The sequence below is a fragment of the Coturnix japonica genome, chromosome 11 (assembly GCF_001577835.2).
Source record: "Coturnix japonica isolate 7356 chromosome 11, Coturnix japonica 2.1, whole genome shotgun sequence".
Taxonomy (NCBI): domain Eukaryota; kingdom Metazoa; phylum Chordata; class Aves; order Galliformes; family Phasianidae; genus Coturnix; species Coturnix japonica.
In genome coordinates this window covers 795,870-820,456 of record NC_029526.1, presented here as the reverse complement: position 1 = coordinate 820,456, position 24,587 = coordinate 795,870, and the positions used below count along the sequence as shown (strand labels likewise).

Here is a 24,587-nt window from a genome sequence, read left to right as displayed (position 1 = left end):
ACCCAGGAGCTGGCTCTGCTCTGGGCAGAGAAAACAGTGCAACCTGTAGGTGCCCTGAGAGCTGGGATCAGAGAAGGGACAGCAGTCCCCATGGGGCTGCCAAGTTACACACACAGAGCCTAGCAGCACTGCCTGTAATTTTAAAGCGCAATCTGGCACGCTCAGGAAACCCATCAAGGTTCTCTTCCTCAGTTGGATCCCTCCAACCATGGCTATTTTAATTGGAACTGATTTTAATCTGGTCATGCCATGGCTAACAGGCAGACCTGGCAGCCAGGGCTCCTGTATGAAGTTCCTCATTCCACACAGCCTGCTAAAAGCAACAGCTCATTTCACAAAGCCATCAAGCCCAGGATGAGAAGGCAGCCCTTATTTCATGGACAGAACCAGTTTCTCAGCTGCTACCAGGCTGACCCCACAGTGCCTGCAAGTTCCCCCCACTTCTAAGGCTGCCTTCTTCTTGAAAACAAGCACTGAATTTTGTGCCTTCTACTGCTGGAATACAGAAGGACTTCAGTTAATACTCTATGAGCGCAAAGCAAACATCTCAACCAAGAAAGACTTAGTACAACTAAGCATCTGATTGTCTTCTTATTCTTGGTGTTCATTCTTTTCTTTTAAAGAGAGAAGTGTATTATTGTGACACGTTTTTAAATCCTCACGAATAGCTCACAGGATAATTTTATCCCTAAAGGTAGAAGCTTACCATAAAACAAGGCACTCCCTCATGCAGCACTACTAATTTTCTGCCTGCAGTGCTAATGTAGGGAGGGAGAGACAGCACAGAGGTGATAAACTCACACCTAGTGACCACAAACTGCTCCCAAGCTCTGCTCCAGTTCTATATGGCAAAAGCCAGCACAGTGTTACAGTCAGTACAAGTACCCAGGGTCACACTGTAGCAAGGACCATTCTCTTTTGGGATGGACAGAGGAAAGAGAGAGTGAGCCAAGAGTAAGACCTGATCCCTTCTTTCAGTATCTCTGGGTACCTTTTCCCCAGGTCGAATGCTGCCGCATTTCAGGAGGTTGATGTCAGCCTTGCAGTCGTCCATGAAGCCACAGATCAGGCGGTAATCGCTGAAGATAATGGCTGTCATCTTTGTGATGTACTGGTGGCACTGGTACTCCGTGATGTTGCCTCTGTGATCCACCAAACATGACACCAGGAAGCCTTTGCCAACTGGTTCATCTGCACACTCCTTGATCTGATAAAACAAAAACACGTCATTGAAATACAGTGGAGAAAGCAAAGGCAGTGACCTTGAGAACTGGAAGCCCTCTTGCTCAAGAACCATCTTCCATAATAACCCCGCTGAATCCTTGCAATCAAGAGCATTTGTATGAAAAATTACAGCTTGACAACCTTTATTTAGAAAACAGAGCATATTATAGCACCACTAAATCAGCCTTGGACCCACGTGAACCACTCGACCCCTTGTACAACACACCATTCCGGCTGGAAGCAAGACAGATCCAAAAGCCAACACAATATTTATGGAAGCATTTATAACTTGCTGGAAGCTGCACATATCACTGCAGAGGAAAACTCTCACCAAACTGGCTTTTAATCAGGCTCACCAGCATCCTTTATGTTGAGCTTTAGTGCAGGCAGGGAGCAAGCAAGAGCTGCATCTTTGGTTTGGGAGCTACAAGCCAAACCAATGCACAGCCCTGGCTCGTATTACTGTTTAATAAAGCAATATGAGGAATCACAGCTCAGCCACACAACAAGAATGCACCTACCTGTCAGTGAGAGCAAAATGGGCTAACACTATGCTAGCAGTCTATGCCAACTGTATGCATTGGGCTTCTGTAGAAACACCATTAAAACTAGTGGAATTGCTTAATGCACCTGCCCCAGTATCGGATAGCAAGAGACCATGCAAGATTATTGCTATTCACCCAGCTTGTTTCTGTCTTTAAATGAAAACCACTCCCCAAAAGGTGAAATAGCAGCAATTGGTGCTGCTTACCACAACTTCAGCACAAGGCTGACGGGGACGCATTTAGTACAACTTAAGTTCTGTGCTTTCCCTGCTGCTTTTAGACATCACGTCCCAGATTTAGAGGGCATCATTTGCAACAACGCCAGATTGTCACTGTACAGAAGCGGTAATTACACAGACTGTTAAAAGAGCATTTACAAGAACGCCTTGGTAAGAATCCTGCAGCAGCCACGTGATATAAAATGGGGTGGGAGGGGAAATATCCTTCCATGACTGCAAGAAGTGGAATTCAATAGCTTTGGCAGTGTTTGCTTTTGGGAGCTACCAAACTCCAAACAATGTAAACCTTCAAGACAAGCTGCTTTCCTTCCGCTCCCCACCTCCCAGCCTTCTTTTACTAGCCACGTTCCTTCATCCCTCCCTACACTGAGTAATGCTTTCCCACTGGTGTTATTCTTACCCAGCTCAGCTCATACTAAGAGAGAGAAGGAGCGGAAGCTTAACAGCCTGCAAAGGGACAGCAATGGAGCATCCTTCACACAAACCACTAACCCCCCAAGTTCTGAGGCCAGGCTCCTGCTGACAGCCTCCATTCCTCAGATCCTTGTGTGCTTCCCTTTAACTAACTTTGTAAAGAAAGGGGAAAGATGCAGATGAGTACAGGAGACACTGGGAGCCATTGCTTAGCTGCTCAGCACTGAGACCTTCCTGCACAAGGAACAGACCCACATCACCCAAAGTCCATCCTACAGAACAGAAACATACAAACCAGGGTTGCAGACAATCTGCTGTTCGTGCAGCCGGCTTCAGGGAAACCTATGTTAAAGGCCACAAAGGAGCCACTGTCTAGAGCAAACAGAATGTTTAAGAGTGCATTTGGCAGAGGGCGGGCTGTTACTCTCACTGCAGAGGAGCCTGCAGCTGCAGGGCTTACCCAGAGCATTGCTGGCACATGGTTCTCCATCGTAAGGACATGAGAGATCCTCAGTGCCATGACAGCAGTGTGTAGCACCTTACCTCTGCAATGGTGGACTTGCAGACTTCTCTGGCCACGGACTCAAACTTGGGATCTGTAGTCAGGTTCAGCTTGTAGTTCCACAGGAGCTAGAGAGAGCATTTGTAGAAAGAGGGTTTAAGAGCTTCCCATGGAGGAACTGCTGCTTTGCTTCGGGAAATAATCAGACATCAACATTCCAGATCGGTATCATCATCCTTCTACAGCACAACAATCAATGCAAAGTCTCCTTGACAACAACTTTGTCTCCTCTTTTCTGCAGCACATTTCTTATCATGAACAAATTCAGCCTGCCAGAAATCTCTCTGTAAGGTCATGGGCTGACTCACTGGAAGGAAATACAGCTAATGAAGACATCCACGCAACCAAAAGGGAAAAACAATGGGAGCTGTAAGATGCTACCTGCATGTAAGATATAAGATGCTACCTGCTGCCTATTTAGCTGTGTTTTCAGTCCCCCACATCTCTGCACCGTGGCTCATCTGCTTGACACAAGACATTTAACAAAGTCCCCAGCACAAGCAGATTTGATGCTGAACACCTAACTAAAGCCTTGCAAAAGAGGGAAAGAGATTGCATCCAGGCCCTGACTCACTGCCCTCTGTGAAGGGCTGAGCCCAGACAATTCTGTGGATGCAAATGCCCTTCAGACCTACAGGTTCTCTTTTACTAAGCAGATTCATCCATCAGAATCAGGGCTGAAAAACACCACAGTCAGGGTGGCAGAAGCCAGAGATGAGCTCATGCAGGAGCCCGGATGCATTGGGTCACCCTGCAAGGATCAACCTGGGGCATGTTATGCTCTGCAGACAGATCCACTCCTCTGCTTTCCTCCTGAGGCATCACAAAGTGAAAACAAAGGGGAAGAAAGCAAAACCTCAGCAAATTAATAGGCAGAGATGCTGCCTGAGAGCAGCACTATCAGCTCATCTGTTTTCCTCCAGAAATTTATGTTGTGTTTAAACAGAGATTAAGCAGCTTTAAGAACTCATTTCTAATGCTCTGCCTTCACGGTGGAAGCCAAATGAATATCAAAACGCTCGAGTTCTGTCAAACTTCTATTCTGAAGCCTCAGTTGTACGCCAGGCGTTGAGAAAGCAGGGAAATGTGTTCAGACAGAAGGAGAGCAGCTCTGCACCATCTCCGAGATGGCGGAAGCGCACGCGGAACTAAAACTGTTCCACTTTCACACCTCCCAGCACAGCTCTGTAGTGGTGAGAAGCTAAATAAAGAGATCCCCGTGTATTTTAGAGGGCATCCGTTGTAAACATCCAAGTTGAGTAAGCAAAGAGAACGAGCAGGGAGATTGTCCCTGCAAAAACCATCACCCAGCCAGGATCACAAGGACAAGAATGAGATGGAAGAGCATCAAAATGCACTTGCAAACCTCAGAGGGCCTTGGCATGAGATCCCTGCGAGGAAACCGTCTCAGAGATGTTACGTTTGTGGCTTAAAACACACAGATTTTGAACCTCATTTTCCCAGGAGAGGATCGGCAGCTACCAAAGCTACAAACTCTGCTGGAAACACCCAGCTAGACAGCATGGCCATATATTGGCATACATCACTAATAAACCAAATGACTGCTTCTCAAAAAGCCTTTGCCTTTTTATTTTACCCCCCTGCATAGAAGTCAGCTTGACAGCCTGAAACCTGACTAACAGTTTGCTCAGTTAAACACAGCACTGTGAGTAAATCTGTTCCCAAAGTAGCCAAGCAGTTCAAGCTGCCTCGAAATCTCACACCCCGATGGCATTCTGCAAGCAAGTCGAAGAATTTAGCAGCTGTGAAAGCAACACAGAAGGCTTCAACAGCCAAAATGAAGAGTTTAAATTCAGTACTGCTCACATCTCTCCAGAAGGAGCAAAAAGCATATTGCTCTCAATAAGGCACAGGAACAGGAGCCACCCCCCATGTGCAAACCAGGACATACATCTGCTGTGTTCCTCTGATATAGAAGTTTACAGTGCTCCCTTCTGAAGCTCCCTGTAAGCTCATACTGGCTGCTCTTGGTCAGAGGAGTCACACTGTGCTCTTCCTCCGTTGGGCAGCAACTCAAGTGCATCCTAATTAACGCTTCCTGCAAACCCCATGCAAAGCACTTCAGGCTGACAGGGATGGGAGCTGCAAAGGGCCCCGTGGGAGGCAGAAGGAAACAAAGCAATACTTACGTGGTTGCAGTCTGAAGAGATTTCGTTGTCTGGCTGAAAGGAGATGAGAAAAAAAGAAGCGTCAGTTCATGAATGTATTTAACACAGAGAATACAGCCATAAAAGTGAACATGCTTGTTTGTTTCACAACAAATACAAGATAACATGATAGAAGTGTTAAAAGCTGCACAGTAAGGTGATGGCATCCAAGCACTGACCAACAAGCAACCCTGACTCAGCCCAGCCACCCTGAGCCGGGGTGCCTGCACCGTCAGCACCAACAGGTCTATGGGAAAACAAGGAGCAAGGGAAAGGCTTCCAAGTCTGTAATTACAGCTGTTACCAACCAACGCACTGCTGTTCTGAATAGCAGGAAGAGGCAGAAATTACCTTCTGAACAAAGAGCCTACCTGGAGGCTCACAGCCATTCCTTACTGGGAACAGCAGCTCTCACTTTCTGCACCCACCTTAACCACACAGCAACAGGGAAGCTTCAAACCTCATAAGCAGACCAACTCTCCCAGTGAATGGTGCTGCTTCAGCCTATCCATTTCTTTGCAAGAGCATATGAATGAGCACTATGATTACCCCATAGGGGAGGGACGTACCCAATAAACAACCAGCAGGAGAACGCAGAAGGGCTGGGGAGCACTCCCCAAAGCACCCCACTTACTCGGGCATCTCACAACCTCATTAGCTTTGCTTCACCTCCATCAAAGATTAACACTCAGCGTGGTTTTTATGGAGAGATGAGCCTGAGCAGATAACAGACTGGTTTGCACCGGCTTGGGAAGTTCAGACAAGCTTTTCTGGAAAGACAGGACGTTCGAATGCTGCACATTAAAATACAAGGCTGAGAAATCAAGCCTTGTTCCTTCTGAGGAAGGCCATGAAGTTACATGGGAAATAAGGCAGCTTTGGCACTGCATACATTCACAGCTCAGCAGCTGAGCTTGCAGAAGTGAGGGATGCAGCCAGCAATGCTTGATACAGAACAAGATGACCCCTGTCAGCTCAGCTGCTCCTCACCTCCCACCACCATGAGTGCACGAGGGGCAGCACCAACTGCTTCTCCCCACCAAAAAGGAGCAAAAGGGAGACGAGAAGTACTTTTACCTTTTGCATCCCATTCACTGAAGGGCTGAGCTTCTGAAGAAGGGGAAATCTCCGTGACAGCAGTGCCCTTCTGAGGAGGCTGCACCCACCACTCCTCCTACAGCCATCCCCAAGGATCAAGGATCCAAACCCAATTCACACCACTGGATTTTGGTGAGCAAGGCAAGAATCCCAGTAGGCTACCAAGGATGAAGGCTCTCATCCCCCAGCCTGTCTGTACAGCCAGGGCTGCCCCTTCCCCTGTGCAGAATCCAGCACTGCTCTTGTTAAATCCATGTGGTTGGTGATTACCCAGCTCTCTGGTTTGCATGGATCTCTCTGCAAAGCCTCTCCATGCTCAGCAGAGTCGAGCAGCTCCTTCCAATTGAGCATCACCAGTGATGGACAGCTATCAGCTGCGGGCAGCCTTCAGGCACCAGGGACAACTTGGGACCAGCCCAAGTGAGAGCCAACAAGAACCAGTATGCAGTGAAGCAATAAAACAGAAAGGTGATTTGCTTGCAATGGGTGTTCTCTGCTTAAGCTCTTGTGCAAAGATCAGGAGGTCCCTTAGGAAAGGATGCCAGTTAGAGCAGCCACGTCCCCACGACAGCAGGCAGGTCAGGCCAGGCTGGGGGCCCAGCTCAGCGTGCTGCCATGTGTACACCTACAGCAAAGCACGGGGTGTGTGTCTGCAGCACAAGGCAGGGTTCAGTTTCTTCACTTTGACCTCAAACAAACAAACATTTATCACCATCACCCGCAGAGGTAAGGCAGATAACCCAGGAGCTGCTAAACAAGGAGGCTATCAGGCTGCTGAAGGGAAAACCACTTGGGAGCAGTGTCCTTCCTGCAGGTAACAGCGGTGCCTTTGTCCCAGCAGTGCAAGGCTACAAGGAGGCAATTCAGAGCTCAGGTGTCAGGCAGCCAGCCTTGCACTGCCACTGCAAGGCAGGGAGCAAGAACCAGGGAGCATGAACCAGCTCAGTGAGGTTCTTACAGCTTTGCACACACTCCATCTGACCGCAGATCACAGTGCAGCTGTAGGGCAGACACCAATTTTGACAGCCCAACATCCCTGCATGTTCTTTACAGCCAGCTGGATGCAAGAAGTCCCATCCTGCAGCCCCTCCTGTTTCTGTCCCTGCGCTGGGCCCCCTGAGCCCAGCAGCTCCTTTTGCAGCGACCTTTCTCATTTCAACACCTGCCCCATGCATCACAGGCTGTTCTAACGCCCAGCACCATCAAAGCAAACTCATCCCAGATGTCTGCTTTTGCTCTTGCCCGGCTGCTCCTCTCCATCCTCCTGTTTTCCAGCACATCCTGATGTGCTGCAGAGCAAGATGAGCCCCAAAGTTATTTATTCACTACAGCAGTTGGGGCAGCACTTCCCAAAGCACCTTTCTGAGCGAGTGCTGCTTGCTCATGCCCTGCTCCCACAGCTAACAGAATGCTGTGCTGCACAGCAAAGCAAAGCAAAACAATGCAGCTCCAGCTGCATCCAGCTCCATCACCCAGCTGTAGTGCTCTGCCAGGGTGCCCTGCACAGAGCTATGCTCAGCACCACCAGAGAACAATGCTCCCAGCATCCAAGCAGCCAACATTCATGTATTTGCTTTGTTATTCAAAGTGTGGGCTCATTACTCCTATTTTCCATGCTCAGAGCCATACACTCTTACCCCATCAGTGCTCTCCCCCCTTCTTCCAGTGGGGCACAGCTGTCCCATCCATCAGGGACCCTGTCCCCAAGGAGCACACCCATTGCCCAGGGCAGGAGCAGCACCGCTCTCACCCCTATAACTTAAATCCACACATTCCACCCCGAACCAAAATAAGCCGGCACCCAAGCAGGTGGGAGGCAGACTCAGCTAATTTTAACTCCTGCCAGCTCTTCTCAGAGCCGATGGAAACCAAATAGCTCAAAGCAGCTCAACCACAAACCACAGGAAGAGCAGCGTTACTTGGAAGCCTTCCTTCCCCCAGGACAGAGCCCTGCTCTCACCCAGCACCTTTAAGGTTGGAGACAAAGAACCACGAAGGGTGCTCAGACCCCCCAGCCCACCCCCCCCAGCCCACCCCCCTCCCTCTCATGCTTTAATTCAATCTCTGCTTGTACCCAGAAGCAGCCTGATGAATGGCAAAGTAATTTGGCAGATAAATGTCTAGCTGTTCTTAAGCGTTATTAAAAAGATAGAAACATTAAGATGCAAGCATTTAAATCATTACCGAGCAGATCTATTTAGTCAAGAAAAACACCGAGCTTAGCAATAAAGGCTAAAATTAGCTGCAAAATAATACAGCCAGACTAGAAAACTCCAGAAAACTTATTGCTGTGCTCAAGCAAGACAGAGATTCCTCCAATCCAGGCTTTGAGCTTACTCATATTTGCCTGGGATACTGATGTCCCCAGCACCTGGCCCTCCTATCATTAAGGCTACCAAGACATTAATGGAGAGAGCAGAAAACCAAGGTGAGGCCAGCTGACCCCACTGTCCTTAGGCACCCTGTACAGCATAGAGACTAATGGTGCTGGGATAAATGGTGGCTTGGTTTTAAGCCCAACAGGAGGAAGGAGGTGAGAACAGCAAAGGCAGCCACCTCCATGTTGCATCCTCTGCTATGCACCAACCATGCTCAGCACTTGGGCCTCAGGAGCGCTTGTGCACTGGATGGAAGCTTCTCATGAGGAACCGCATTTCATATGGTAGGAGTTATCTAGCAAAGGTTTATTGGAGCCATCTGCACCAATAAGGAAGTGAGTCAGCAGCCGCCAGCAGCCCTGATTCATCACCCAGCGCTCGTGCTATTTAGGAATCTGCGTACAGCACGCAGGGCACAGGCGAGCAATAAGCCGTTCTATGGGATGTAAAACACAACCCAATTTACATGCGTTTGTTTTTGCTTTGCTCGGGCACCGTTTCTCCAGCAGCACAGGCGCTGCGCAGCAGAACTCCAGCCTGGATGAATCATAATGTTGTCTTTATATTGCTGGAAGAAAAGCAAATTCTGTTTATTTTAACCCCAGATAAAATCACTTGGAGTTTCTCCAGCAAAACTCGATGTGAGTAAGTCCTCAGAGACACCAAGGAGGCAAGGTTTCCATGGGACTGGTAACAAGCCAGCAAATGAGAACCCCATTTGCCTTCAGACCTTGCAAACAAAAGCTCTGTTACAGCACCAAACCGAGTGCCTTCCCTCAGTTTCTCCCTTCCAGAAGCCTTCCCACAATGTAATGGAAGCTCTGCACCTCCCCATGAGGGCTGTGTGCTGCCACGGAGCTGGTTGCCAGCAGGTCAGCATCTCAGAGGGTGGTGACACACTGGAACAGGCTGCCCAAGGAGGCTGTGGATGCCCCATCCCTGCAGGCATTCGAGGCCAGGCTGGATGTGGCTCTGGGCAGCCTGGGCTGCTGGTTGGTGACCCTGCACACAGCAGGGGGTTGGAACTGGGTGAGCACTGAGGGTCTTTGCAACCCAGGTAGTGCTGTGATTCTATGATCTCCTCCACCAGCACGGTGCATTCTGCGCCTCCGAGAGCTCCTCTCCAAAGAGCAGAGGGGTTTTCAGCCTGAGCTCTTCCCCTCAATCCCTACACGGGGCCATTGAGCCACACACTCAGCTTGGAAATCCTGGATGAGGTGGTAATTCAGAGGATTTACAGCGATGCCGCGGTAAGCAGCCAGATCAGCTTCCCTCAGGCCAAAGGAAGAAATTATAGCTGGGCAGCTTTACACAGATGAGCAAGTTTGAAAGAAAAAATAAAGACCTATTTGATGCTGGATGTTAAAAAAGAGCTCAAGGAGCTTTCTGGAAAGCAGCGTTAGTAGAGAGATGTCTTACCGGTATGTGGCCAGCCAGACACCTGCACACAAATCCTTCCAATTACTGTTTCCATAACTCCTACTTAAAAAGCTATGAATAAAGACAAGCTGCAATTAAAGAGACTGAGCACACCTCCGGTTTCTCTGCTAATAGATGTGGAGTGAAAATCACGGGGGAGGAAGGGGCAGGGGAGGAAAAGGAAAACCCAGCTGCTGCCCAGCCACAGCAGCACCACTGTGCCACTGCCACCATTGGAACACCAGGGTTCAACCAGCAGCACCAGTGCTTTGAGGTGACCTGATCCTCCCACTTGTGCCATGATGCTGATGGCAATACCCAGGCAGTCCTCACTGCGGAACCTGGTGGCATTTTGTGCCACCACTAAGCAGAATAAAGATGCTTTCCTTAGAAAACAGTGCTTGAAACAGTACTAAAGGGTTTGTTAAAGCCCTGAAGTAGACCAAAGCTCCTACACCAACCACCTCACTCCCTGCTTTCCCCTCACCACACTGACTCCCATCCGCTCTCATTGGTAGATACCCTCATGCAGACACACAGTTTTGCCCGCTGTGAACATTCAAGCCCTTTGCATGCAGATTATCTGGAGGATAAGAAATAAAAAACGCTGGTGTAGCCCAACTTTTATAACAACAAGGTGAGATCTGAAAGCATCAGGCACAGCTTAACCCTGCTGGAAAACAAACCGTGACTTTGTTCTCCTGTGATCTCCATGCCTGGCTTTGGAGAGGTTGCAGGGTGTCCCAGCGCAGAGCATGGCAATGCCTTCCATCCCCACTGCCTTGGGAACAAGAAGCAAGGACAGAAAAGCCTTAAAGCAAGCTAAGGACTGCCAGCTTCAGACACTTTTCACTTTATCACACACGGACCAAGCGTTCCAAAAGCAGCATTTTCAGGCTCCCTGAAGCCTGCAGAATTGAATTTAGTAAATTCAGGTTTACATTTGTAGCTGTAGCAGAGCACTTAATGTGCTAACCTGAGGCAACCAGATTAATATGGATATTTTTATAATGGATAATCTAGGAAATTACCAAACAAGCCTTGACGTCGAAGTCAAGAACAGACAAGGTTGTGGAGTAACTCTGAACTACTCCTACACAAGGAAATAGCTTTTTAGCTCATTCTTTTCCCAAAACAAGCCCTAAAACAACCAGCTCCAGCACCAACCCCATGGAGGATCCATATAAGAGAATCCCCCCAAACCCACATCACCACCCTCCCTGCTTCTCCTCAATAATTGTCACTGAGAGCTTCTGCTTATTTGCTGCTTTCTGCCGATCTGCAGCACTCAACAGCTGCCAATGGGGGCAATGGATGGCTCAGGGCAACTGGAGAGTGGTGAAGCTGAGCCGTTGCAGACCCACACCCTCCAAGTCAACCCCAGCACTCAGGGATAGGCCAGAAGCCAGCAGAAAAATCTGTGCTCTTTTCTCTGCAGGACGAGCGAGATCATGCAGCCAAACGGCCACGTCCCGGGAGCCTCAGAGACCAAAGAAGGGCATAAACCTGCGGGGAAGCCACACTCACATGCTGACTCTCCTGAGCACACAAACAGGATGAGAAGAGGCAGCGAGTTGCAGATAGGTATCTGTAACCCTACCATGCACCTCCCCGTGCTAGATGCGCTGTGCTTCTCAAAACAAGAAAAGCTGATCTGTTCCTTATCAGTGATACTGTTATTACGCTAAGAGCCCGAAGCTTGCAAACACAGCACTCTGCAGGCAAGCACCGCATTGCTAGAGATGCGCAGCAGCCCCAGGAGAACCGTGACACCAAAGCCACCCAGATGCACTGTTGCTCTGACCCAGCTCCCAGCCCTGTTATCACAAGCTTTAGTGCTGCTGCTTCCCATGGGTTCACGTGTTTGCAAGTAATAATTCCAGACAAAGAAGGCTCCTGCCATCTGAACTTGCAAAGCTGCTCCTCATTGTGCACATGCTGCTGTGTCAGCCCTGCGTCCTCAAGTGGGCACCTTCAGACAAGTGACAGCCCTCAGAAACCTGAGTGCTTCCACTCGTCCTCACAATGCAGACCTGCAAAGCAAGCACGTTATCCAACAATATAGTCTGCCCTCATGCATTTTGGTGAACAAGCCTTGACTAATTCCCATTGCTAGAGTCAGACGAGGATCGCTTGCTGTATGCAGCATCCCCAGAGCTCTATGGTACATAAATAAAGCTTGCTTCTGCAAACCCAGACTGGCTGCAGTTTGCTCTTATGGAACAGGGCAGTGGGCATGAGGTGCTTTCCCTGCCCACAGGCATCCATTGGGACCCACCCCAGAACCAGGGGGAGCAACTCTCCAACACAGCACAGGTCAGTGGAACAGCACATTACTCTACATACCGCTTGAAAAGCAGAGCAGACAATGGTACAGATTTGATTCCTGATAAGCACCAAGCTCGCTGACCTCCTGCACCCTGGAGCTCATCCTCGTCTTTGTTTGGCACACCAGGGTGCATGTTTCTGGCTGGCTGCCTCCCAGAGCAGCTCCATCATAAAGGAAACCTTGCTGGAACAGGCGAGGTCCTACTGGCACAGGTGGGGCTCACAGCCAGCTCACTGCCCTTCCAGATAAGGAAAAGGGAGTTAATCCATCAATTATTTGAACTGAAGGCTTGATCCTTCTTCCCCATCTTCTATTTAAAGTTGCAGTGGGAGTAGGATTAGCAGAGTGAGGCTTTATGCTACCAGGGCAGGAGAGGCGTGCAGCATCCAGGCTTCACGCAGCAGAATCACAGCACACCCCAGACAAACAGAGGCATCAGAATTGATGGCATCTTGTTGACAGTCTGACGTTACATCGTTTTTCACCTGGGAAGCTGAAGCTGAGTTTCAGAGGTGGGGGCAGAACAGGGTTTTGAGCACTTCCCTGCTTCGTTCTTATCATTCCAAATCTGCTCGTTTTGCATTATGGACCTTCCTTAATTGCCAGCACTGGGAACAAGCTGCGAGCCGAAAGTCAAGAGGGTTTTAATGTACCTTGAACAGCAAGACAGCACCAAATCAGCTGTTACAGACCTGGGCAGCAGGAGATGCTCGAAATGAGCAGGTTCTTGAGGGCAGAGGCACAGCCCCACTCTGTGATCACTGCAATGCCTCCTGAGGAGCACCAGGCAGCCCATCCTGTCCACTTTCCTGGCAGGCATCTGCAGCGAGCCAGCATCCAACTGACACAGCTACAACCCACTCTGTTGGAAGGGAGGCAGAGCAGCCATTTGGCAGCAGGGGGATTGCTGTGCCTTGGTGGGGGCTGCAGCAAAGTGAAGGCGGTGCCAGAGCTGAACAGATGCTGGGGATTTCCCTGCCTAATGCACATTAGCACTTAGTATTTGCAATCTCAGTCCCCAGCACCAAGCAGTTAATTTGCATGTTAATTAGAAGCAGGTCACCAGAAAATCACGCTGGGCAGCCTTTCTGTGCTGACTGGAAGGGGCAGGGAAGCTTTCTTCCCCTGAATGCCCACATCTCTGCAGGCACATCTCCTGTGACCAGCAAACTGCCCCGAGCCCTCATCCCAACCCCAAGCACAATCAACACCCCCACCCCACACTCACACACCAAAAACTGCTCTGAGACCAGACACCTGAGGCTTGCAGAGCAAATAAGCACATCTGAGGAACAGAAGAGATAACAGGAAACAATTCTAACCAGAAAGCCTCCTGCTTTCACACAGTGACAGCACCTGAAAGAGAAGCGTGAGTTGTGCAGGAGAGGCGTGCAGCTGGTCCCACTCCTGCAGCTATGCCTTGCACACTCACCCCATCCTGCTTGCTGCTCATACCCCAAACAGGGTTAAGAAGGGACAGCAGAGAGAAAAGGATGAGAGATGGGCACAGCCATCCCTCTGCTCGTGCCAGCTGAGTGCCACAGTTATCCCTGCTGTTTGGGGAGCTGAAATGCTGAGCCAGGCTGAGCCTCCCAAAGTTAATGGCTGGTCAAAAGTGGACTCAGTCAGTGGCTCAGCTCACAGCCTGGTCCTGCAGGTGTAACTGAGCACACAGCACCACGGAGTGGCACACAGGACTCCTCTGAACCCAGCAAAGAAAGCATTTCATGTCCATATATCACAATGGAACGAATGAAACCACCTGTGGTTTGGCCAAAGATATCCTGGCAGGAGAATGTAAAGCTGCTGCAAACCAAGGAAAGTACTGTGTCAGCTCAGCCAGCTGCAAAGTTCTCTTTGATTTTAACCAGCAGCAGCGTTTGAACTGCTTGCACCCAGCCTGCAAGGGAGCCTGCACAGCAACACATTGGATTTTAACACCTAATTAAGCAGGTTTCTGAGCGTGGCATGCAGAGCTGGGGACTAAGAACACTTACTGCAAGGAACACAGCGCTGTGGCTGACCTGCCAAATAACAACCTGCTTTTGTTTCAACTACCTAAGAGGAAAGCTGAAAATTCAATTAAGTTATTAGCGAGGGAATTACACAAAACTAAGTGGTAAATGATGAAAATCCTGTAATATCAACTGCATGAACTCATCGTGTGAAGTCTGAAGGGTTGTGGGCCTTTGCTCTATGCTGCTGCTGGAAATCCAAGCGGAGCACACAGGTTCTGTGCTGGGAGCTCATGGCAATAGGGCAGAGTGGGTTTACCTGTTCTCAGAACACTTTTCTAGCACTGCTGAAGTCTCCATCATCTCCACTGCCAAACAGGTGCTTCTTCCTGCAGCAGAGGCCCTAAATAAAAGGGTCTGAAGAAGAAAACACGAAGCATCAGCGCTGCAATAGAACTGCTCCCAATGGATTGAATCATAGGATCACCTGAGTTGGAAGAGAGCTTCAAAGGCCGTCTGCTCGCCCTCCCTGCACTGAGCAGGGATGCCCACAGCTCCATCAGTGCTCATAGCCCCATTCCCTGACCTTGGTTGTGTGCAGGGATGAGGCACCACCACCCCTCCAGGCATCTCAGCACTCCTTTACTGCAACAGTGGAGCAGCCGTGCAACCAGAGCACATGGCAGGGCAGCCACACCTCCTGCAAGCACCAAAGCACTGAAGGATGGTAAGTGCAGAATAGTTATTTGTTAGGCTTTTATTTGAAGGAAATAACCCCACTGAGGCTGGCTCCTGCCCCTTCAGATCCACGTCCCAGTCCAACTGACATCCCCTGGCCACTCCTATCTGTTCTATTACTGCCTGAGCTCACATTCAGCCCAGGAAAACAAGCCATCACATCAAGCCACTCCTCGGAGCACACAGCGCTGTGACCTGCCAGTTAATTTTATCTCCAGTCATGCTTGAACAACCCCTCGATAACAGAACAGGGACTTTTTTCCTTTCAACAAGAGCTGTATCAACAAGGAAACAAAGCAGACGAGTTAAGCACAAAAGCACCACCGCCAATGGAAGATAAGAGAACACAGAATGCGTGCTCCACAATTACACCAAGGCATGAAATCCCAGCTTTCTGGGGGAGCAGAGAACAAAGTCTGTACGTTGCTGTTCTGTCTTTTCATCTAGAAGCCTCAAGGAGGATGTTCTCCTCCCAGTGCTGCTGTCGGACTGCACCAAAGGCCCCCCTGTGGTCCCACATCACCTCCTACCCATCCACCAACCCCACTAAGGCCTGAGCTGCCCTGGGTTGAGCACACACAGACAGGAGCCACCTGTGTGACAAACCTGCTGTTTCTCAGGGAGTGATGCAAAGAATTCATACAGCAAAACTCCGAGCAAAGCAAGCTGACTGCTGACTTACCGCTCCCCAAGCGCACTGATACATCCCTTCTTCCTTGGTGCACACCCATGGTGATGTATTACTATGAGCGCGTCATACGTGGGCTGGCTAATTAGCTGGATGAGAAGAGACTTCACGTTCCCCAGTTTCCTTAATATAAGCAATTTAAACACAGTACTTTACCCCTTAAGGGTAAGGCCGCCTGCCTGACATTAATTAACAGTGAGTCCACTGCAATTTGCACACAAGGAAATGTATCAGACACAGTTTGCTCCCTTCAGAGACAGCTCTGTGCAGGTCACACCACGGCTGTACATAGACAAATATTTACAGGAATTCCTCTTGTAGGGAACCATACCCACACATCTGCCTTGTCAGCCTACACCAAGCACACGGCACAGCTTCCAACCTAAAGCACAAGGCAGATCTCATTAGGGAGCTCCAACTAATAGGCCCACACGCTTTAATACAACAAAGTATTAAGAAGAAAAACTCGTGTTCTTTCCTACCATCAGCCCTCAGACCGTTTCTTTACTCACATTTCCCACTAAAAACTCAATGCTTGAGGAAGAGCTCAGCCTGCAGCATTCAGTGCCCCAAAGACACAGCCCTGGTGAGCCAGCACTACAGCCCAAGTGCCTCCAATTGCTTTGATTAGATGCAAAAGGCTTAAAATACAGAGAGAGGGCAGCTTTAAAAAATAAATACAACTATCTGCAAGTAGTTTGAAGTCTCCAGTGCATTGATCAGGAACTTAATGGAGTAATTAGCCAGGGTTCATTAAAACATGCTTTCCATTACGTATCTAATCTGAATTCATTTACACAGCCACATACCGCAGGTGCAGAATTTTAACCCCTTTGAGCCCAGCAAACACCCACCAGACAGTAACCAGCAGCTCCAAGAACAGACGAGCTCTCCGGGGCAGCAATACAGCAATATCCTTCTTGGTACCACACCTCTCTCTGAGCGCAGCCCCAGGCATGGGCTTAGTCCTGGACTGAGGCCAGCTGTGGATTTGCTACAGGAGGATGAAGAAACACTTGGATCCCACTGAGAGGCTGCAGACAAAAGGAACTCCACCACCCTCTTCACAAAGCGCTTTCTATGGATTAGAGCTTGCAACAGACAGTAGGAAAGAACGCAAACATCAAGCAGCTCCATCGCACGTCTCCTGACACAGCACACCTTGCCAGTAAGTACACTGGCACTTTTTGGTATGGAAACCAATCTCCCTCAGTCCAGAGACTGGCTCAGCACAAGATGCCATCCATCCCCAGCACCACACAGGCAAACCTCAGCTGCTATGGAACCTGCAACGCTGACAAGGAGAAACAAAAACAAACCTCACCTCCGCTGGCAGCACCACACAGACTGGCTGCTATGCCCACGCTCACCACCTGCATCCCGCTCTGCTGTTGCTGAGGATACCAAAGCAGAGTTGTTATAACCAGGAACTCGAGTTCCTTGAGCTATGCAGGACCACAAGACAGGTTTTCATCCACATCCGGCCCAAAGAAAGTGCCGTCAGCCTCCAGTACCTGGCACACGTGCTGTAGTTTGGTGGCTGCCAACAACCACTGCTGCCTGAACACTATGACGAGCCTCCCCAGCCTACCGCTCAACTAACAGAACTAATTAGAGGTTCAACTAACTGTGCATCCTACCATTATATCATCCCAAGACAAACAGGGAAATTGAAGGTAGATACATCCACAGCCAAAATCCCAGCAATGCACCGTGTGATCCAAGAAGCAAGACGTTCTAATAGAGCTGCTCTTCTAGGAAACCACCCCAGCTGCTGCATTCAGTGAAACTGCTTTGGGAAGAGCAGATAGACAAAGAGTTATTTAAATTCCATCCGCCCTCTCTCAAACACAACAAGTTTAGACAATGGTTTTCTACAGCAGGACACCACAAGAGCTCACAAACGCCTGCAGGAGGGGTGGGAAGCAAAGCCCTGCAGTTTGTGGCTTGCTGTTTCTTTCCATGTAGGTCTCACCTTGCAGAACCAAAGCCAACGTAGCCTTGGAGGGTGTGAAATGGGTACGATGCAAAGAGTCTGAAGCCTTGTTGTTAAGTCCTACCTGAGCTGCAACAAGCTGTTTTTATCAGGAACATCTCCCTGCCCACTGCTGCTATCACTGCAGGCAGAGATGGGAGCATCTTCAGTGATGATCTGCTGCATGTTGGACAGGAGAGATTCATAAGGAACGCAACACTCTGCACGTATCACTGTGCTCCACAAGGTGGATGTAAAATCCCATCCCTCCTACGATCAGTCTTCCACATCTATACTTCCAATTAAGGCTATTAACCATTAGGATGAGCACACACCTCCAGAGCCGTGGTTGAGTTGAGGGAAAAGCTGTTTCCTGCTGATGCTGGTTGATGCCACACGTTATTGCTGGGATGCCCAGAGCCAGGCCAAGCACTCACTGTTTGAGCCCCAACCCAGCACTCACACTGAAGTCAGCATTTCATCCTTTTTTTTGCTTTCAAAAGCAATGACTTCATACAACTAAATGGAAACAACACAAGTGAAGATGGCTGCTGCTTTCTGCTGAGCAGCAAACCCCGTTGCTATACTCATCCTCAGTCTCCTGCTGCAGACGGTGACACCAACAGTTCTGCTTCCCAACCACAACTGCTGCCAGGTATATTCCAACCTGTACGTCTGGTAAGCAGTGACCTGAAATCCTGCTGGATCCCTGTCTGAAAAGCTGGCAGCTGCAGAAAATTCATGTTTGAAGCAGAGAAAATGGATTATTGAGGTTGCCACGAGAAATCTCCCATTCAAACAGCACTTCACAGCGCAGTGCGCTCCTCCAGTTCCACGGTGCCTAAGAAGATTTCTCTGTGTGTTGCTCTACGCTGCTCATTAAGAATGCAGTTCTGGTTGCCAGCCACGAAATGCAGCTCAGACTTCTCCACGCTCCGTTAACAACACCAGCCATAGTGCTCTGAGGGCTGCACAGCACACCTAGCCCTTAGCCAGGCATCTCCAGCAAGGCTCCTCTCAGCTCCAGCACGACAAGGCAGCTGCCATTGTGTGTTATGGGGACAGATCCGGCCACTCACCCATCACTGCCTCAAACACCAGAACACAGCAAGAGCAACTCAGAACCAGCAGACACTAAAAGCAATAGGGTCACCACTGTGACCACGTGAACAGCCACATCAAACACCCCTTGCACACAACAGCCCTCCACTTGCACTTCTTCAGGCCATTGTACCAATAGGGGAGCAGGCTGCAGCCAGCCTGAGTGCTACAATAAGAGGATTACATGAACACTGACTTGTTTAGATCCTCGTGAATGCAGCTCGTGGCCTTGTGTACAACTCACACTGCACGCTGTGACACTGCATTGCTGCACTGCCATCAGGTGCAGGCGGTTTGCTGCACTGACTTTATGACACATGTACAAAGAGGAGGCACAGAGATAGAAATCAATTTGGTATCGAGGAGTCACTGTGAGCCTCTTCCAGACCTTACTTCAGCTCAGTGGAAGCTGGAAGTTGACTGGGCTCAAACCAAGCCTGGATGGCTGCGAGAAGCCTACAAGCCAAGCAGAATTAAAGGAATTAAACAGCAACTAACTAAACTTCTCTGTAAGGCAACTGGTGCATCATTTAGAAGACACACTCAGCTGGGTGCACTCTGCAGATTGCTTGGAGGAAAGCACTGAACAGGCTGGAAGAAAACATCTCCAGGACTGAACTCCTGAGCATGGGGAAGGCAGGGATGTCCTCACCAGGATGCAATGGGTCGGGGCTGAAAGCTGATCTTAGGAGCACCTGAAATCAAGTGCTATAACCCTGCAGCCACAAGGAAAGAAGAGCCCTGTTGGCCAAGGGAAGCTCTGCAGCTCTGACCCAGCACAGCACAGTGCCTGTTCAGTGCCTGCACCAACACAGACAGAACCTGGGGAAGGAGGACCCCCCCCTCCCAGCCCAGCCCAAACCACCATCCCTGAAACAAAAGCATCCCGTGCTGGCACAGAGCAATCCGCTGGCAGAACTGAGTTCTTGGGTTGTTTGAATGCCATGGCAACCAACTTCACACAGCTCGAAACAAAACGAGATGGAAGATGATAAAAAAGAAAACAACCCCACTATTTCAAGGCAGGATTTCAACCAAAAAGCCAATTCCCTAGAGCTGCCATCCATCCGGCTGGGGGACGCCTTTTGGTTTTTATTCATTAGCAGGAATAACTGTAGGGGGCAGAAGGGGGGATAGGGGGTAAAAGAGGGGGTAGGGGACGGGGGTTAGGGGGGCAAGATAGGGGAGTAGGAAGGGGGGTGGGGGGTAAAGGCTATTCCAAAAATCATTGTGCATTTACACAGGAGCAGAACAACCTGAGCCCACCAAGAGAACACTGCTCACCTGCAGGCAACAGAGCACCGAGCCAGCAGCTCTGTAGCAGTAAATAGCAGCAGCACAGCATCTGTCTCCATCACCTCCTTCAAAGCAGCCAAGTTTGGGCTCACCAAGCTGCCTGTTGGTCCTCCTCTCCTCCCTGCATCCCTGGAGGAGGCAGACTTGGCAGATAATCCCCTTTTTATTAAACCAAACATCCCAAACCAGTGTTTGCACCAGCTAATGGGAGTGCCGGCGTGCCAAGAAAAGCACAGAGCTGGCTCTGGGGGTTGCACCTCACTTTGTACATATCTCAGAGGAGGAGGCACTGTTCTGAGTGTCCCATGTAGCCTCCACCTGCCATGAGCCACCAGAAACCCTTCACCATGTTCAGCTTGAGGCAGGGTGCGAGCTGGGGATTCCCAATAGACACACACTGAGCCCAGCACCCAGCTACAGCCCGATGCTTAATTCATTCCCTTAAAGCCAGAACCCTTTAAGTCAGCTCAGCTTCAGCTGCTGGAGCCGTCCTTTTCTTCCCTGAGGATGTAAGAGCTCCCATAGCGAGTGCAGGCAGCTTTGAGTCATCACCAGGTCAACAGCCCTTAGAAGAAGGGACAGCGTAAGCACAGCCCTTGGCAAGGCTTAAGGTACGTCTCCCAGGTTTCTGATCACTGCCTTAAAATAAAAAGAATCCCTTTGTGTGTCGCTGTCTGAACCCAACAGTAGTGCTGCAGGCACACAGAGCCTGCCCTGCATGCCAACCACCAGCAGCAGGAAGCAGAGCAGCCTGCTGCCCTGCCATGTGCTCACCTGAAGGCACTGGGAGGTCCTGCGGTGCCATAAGCAAACTGCTGCTCTTCTCTGCCTGCCTGCCCTCCAAACCCAGACGCATGCAGCGTGTCCTCCACTCCTTGCAGCTCCAGGCAGGAATTCCACCCCGGTGCTTTCAATGCTGTAAGAGCCCCAAGTGACGCTGCTATGTGCTCACACATGAGCTCATGCAGCTGACTCAAAACATCCTCCGTTCAACTCAGCGCATCACTGAGGTTAAACAAACAAATGAAGCTCATCATGCAGCACGACCAGGCAGGCCTATGAGCCCCAGCTCCTGGCCAGGAGAGCGGAACAAGAGATGCAGAGCACTTACTTACAGCCACAGCACCACCCAGAGAGGTGAAGGGTCCAAGTGAGCACCTCTGCTTGGCCTCCCCATCTCAAAGTGCAGGTGATCCAGCTGAGAGCATCCAGCTCTGTCCACGTGTGGGCTCACACGGAGAGGAAGGTTTGCAGAGTGCACGCTGCCACGTCCCCAACTGATGTGCTTCTCCTGTGCTTAAACCAACCCTCAGCATGCAGACAGAGGGGCTGCCCCTGCAGAACAGACCCCCACGCCAAGAGTGTGCAGCCAAAGCCTCCATCTCCAACCCCAACACAACAGCTGCTGTCTGAGCTCTTGGAAAGCTCCTGGAGTATCACACCAATACCCACCTATAGGTGCTGCGAACTATCGCTATCACCAGCCCACAAAACGGCTTTAAACAAATCCCAGCATTAATTAGGTCTGCTTAATCAGTGCATTAAGATAGGTTTTAACTGCAGAAATACATCTACCAACAAACCAGCACAGCTCCCGTTCCTGGTTAAGGTATTTTCATACCTACCTCAAAAACTACCTAGCACATATGTTATTGTTTCCTGCCATTATTTGTATTATAGCCATGGAGTTCAGTGGGCAGCCCACAGCAGGGCTCTGCAAAGCAGAGGGCTGAGCAGAAGGGCTTCACAAAACCCTCTTCAAACATCAGTGAGGAACATGAGAGCTCTGCCCTCCTCCTGCCCTTCCCTTCAGAAAACTCAGATGGAAAACCCCAACCCAACCCTGATAACAAACCTTGATGTGCCCCAGAAAGGAACACGGCCAGGGCACAAATAACTTCCACTAGATGAAAATGAATGCATTTGGAACACTGTGAGCACGGCACATTCACGCTGCTTACGCCATCCTTCACCTACACCTCATGATCATAAAGCTTCAAGGAACTCCTTCCTGATTATTCTGATTTAAGAGCATCTCAGCATCGCACCACGAAGGATAAATAGAATCAACAGAGCTCTTAATATCAGCCCCAGCCTCCAACTGAAAGCTGCTCTGCTTTTGAGGAACTCCTCTTTCGAGGAGAATAAGATCATCATGAGCATAGGGCGGAAACAGCCAAACCACAACCCAAACCTTCACCTGCTACCTGCAGCAAAGCAGCACCCCAATGCTGCTCTCCCCCAGCACCATCCCAACAGCACTCTGTACACTTGGTTCTCCCCTATATTAAAATGGGGCTGCTACTTTTTGGGTACCCTATAAGCAAGGTGAGAGATGTGCTGGGGTAGAAAGCGACAGTTGAACTGCCACCCATGTCCTCCAGCACTGCCTGCAGGCAACGGGGATTCTGAGGCACAGACCTGTCCCACACAACCCGATGTTCACAACTCACTGCTCCTCTTCAGAACCCAAATTGCAGCACTTAGATGGCATAAGTTACCTGGGTTCAGCTGCCCTGCAGCCCCCCAGCATGGAGCCCTCAGGCTGGGATGCAGCCCCTTGGACTCCATGGTGTCCCAGTGCTACCCAGGAGAGAATCCATCTTCAGCACTGGGTATTACAAGCAGACAGGAGTACAGCCAGCAAAGCCCAGCCATACAGTTGGGCTTTGAGATGGAAGCCACAAGCAGACATCGTGTTCTGCAAAGTGGGGCATTCATTAGGTGTGCGCAGCCAACACATGGGGTGGAATCGGCTGCAAACAACACGATGCTGAGCATCCCCTGCCTCTCTCCATACATCCCATTCAACTCCATAAACAAGAAGCAGCACAGAGCAAAGGAACCGCTCCAACCGAAGGTCCAGCGTGCTAAAATGGCTGAAAACCAATAAACATTGCAAGTGGGGGGGAAGCAGGGAGGAGCCACACAACTGTGAAGAGAGGCATAACAGAGCTGCCTGGAGGGCAGCTGTGAGCCCCCACAGGGTCCAAAGGGCCGGCGGTGGGAGCAGCACAAAGAGTGAGACACGTACAGAAAACACTATGGTGCTTTGTAGCCGGGGTAAGCGCCGCACGAGGGTTTGCTCCCGAAATCACAGCGAGAACTTGGACAAAAAGAGCGAGTGTCTGTGGGGCGGCAGGCCGGGATGGAGCCCCGGCTGCGGGCTGCACTGAGGAGCCAGCACCCCCGGCTCGGGGCCAGCGGGGAGCAAAGCGAGCTCCTCCGAGCTACGGACGCAGCGCTGCCAGACGCGGCCCGGCCCCGCACAGCCCCGCAGCAGCTCAGGGCCCGGCAGGCCGCACGGCCGGCAGTTCTCGCCTCCCTGCAGAGCAGCGCCCCGAGGAGGCCCCGCAGAGCACGGAGCGCCGCTCCGCTCCGCACCGCTCCACAGCGCAACCCGCCCCGCGGTGAGGCCGCCGCTCCCGGCGCTGAGGGCGGCCCCGGCCCCGCTCTTTGTTCCCGTCGGGCCTCGCCCTCACCTCGCGCACGTCCTGCAGGCACTCGAGCACGGCCAGGTTGTTGTTCCAGCTGTGCTTGGAGCACAGCCGCACCACGTCCTCGCGGCACACCGCCTCCTCGGACAGCTTCCACCCGCCGCCGGAGCCGCCTCCGCCGCCTCGGGCTCCCCGCGGGCCCGCGCCACCGGGCGCCGCTCCCTGCGCGGGCTGCCCCGCCGCGTTCAAGCCGGGCCCGGCCTGCAGGGCGCCGTTGGGAGGCCCGGACAGCGCCGGCCGCGCCGCCAGCGCCAGCAGCAGGAGGAGCGCGGGGCCCGGGCAGCGGCTCCGGACACGTCCGCACGGCGCCATCTTGGATCCCCCACCTCCGGCGCGCCCGCCCCGCCGCACGCGCGCCGTGTGCAAAGCAGCGCGCCGCATGACGTCACCGCGGACAGACACGCCCCCCGGCACCGGGAGGTGGGCGGGGCCAAAAGAAGCCACGCCCCCTCCGCTACCCGGCCCCTGAGACCACCCGGGGGGCCCGGCTGCCATTTTGGGCTGCCATCGAGGGGCCCTTCCTAAAGCGTCCAACGTTGCAGCCATCAGCACAGCCCCGGGCACCTCCACAGCACCACCCCCATCACAGCGCCCAAAGCAGAGCAGCCTGCATGGAGCTGCCTCCATGGGACACCCAAAATTCATCCCAGTCTTTGCTATAACCCCTTTGTGCATCAGTTCCCAGCTGGGGAATGGAGCTGACACCCCCCCTCTTTAGAGCAGAGCCCAGGCTGCAGTGGCAGAGGCTGCTGGCTGTGCAACTGGAGAACATAAGGAAGCCTAAGGGAAAGGGAATGACTTGGTGCTGGCAGCAGCATGTGAGTCATGTGCAGCATGGGAAACTTAAGGCCAGAGACTGAAGAACGAAGAAATAAACCTTATCCATCCAAGGACTGAGCACTGAGTGTCACACATCCAACCAGGATGCTCAGTGCATGAGGGCTAATGGCACCTTGCATTA

At 51.1% G+C, this 24,587-nt stretch overlaps 1 protein-coding gene across 1 annotated transcript in view; it reads right to left on the bottom strand.

The window, feature by feature from the left end:
* The window catches only part of GLG1 (golgi glycoprotein 1), a 50,876-nt gene extending 26,854 nt beyond the window's left edge, over positions 1-24,022 (bottom strand). Inside the window, exons 1-4 of the mRNA XM_015873811.1 lie at positions 23,612-24,022; positions 5,135-5,167; positions 2,966-3,052; positions 992-1,207 (exon numbers count right to left, since the gene is read on the bottom strand). Coding sequence (XP_015729297.1) covers positions 992-1,207; positions 2,966-3,052; positions 5,135-5,167; positions 23,612-24,007 — 732 coding nt within the window. The 5' untranslated portion in view covers positions 24,008-24,022. The remainder of the gene's footprint in view (positions 1-991; positions 1,208-2,965; positions 3,053-5,134; positions 5,168-23,611) is intronic.
* Positions 24,023-24,587: the final 565 nt, after the last annotated feature.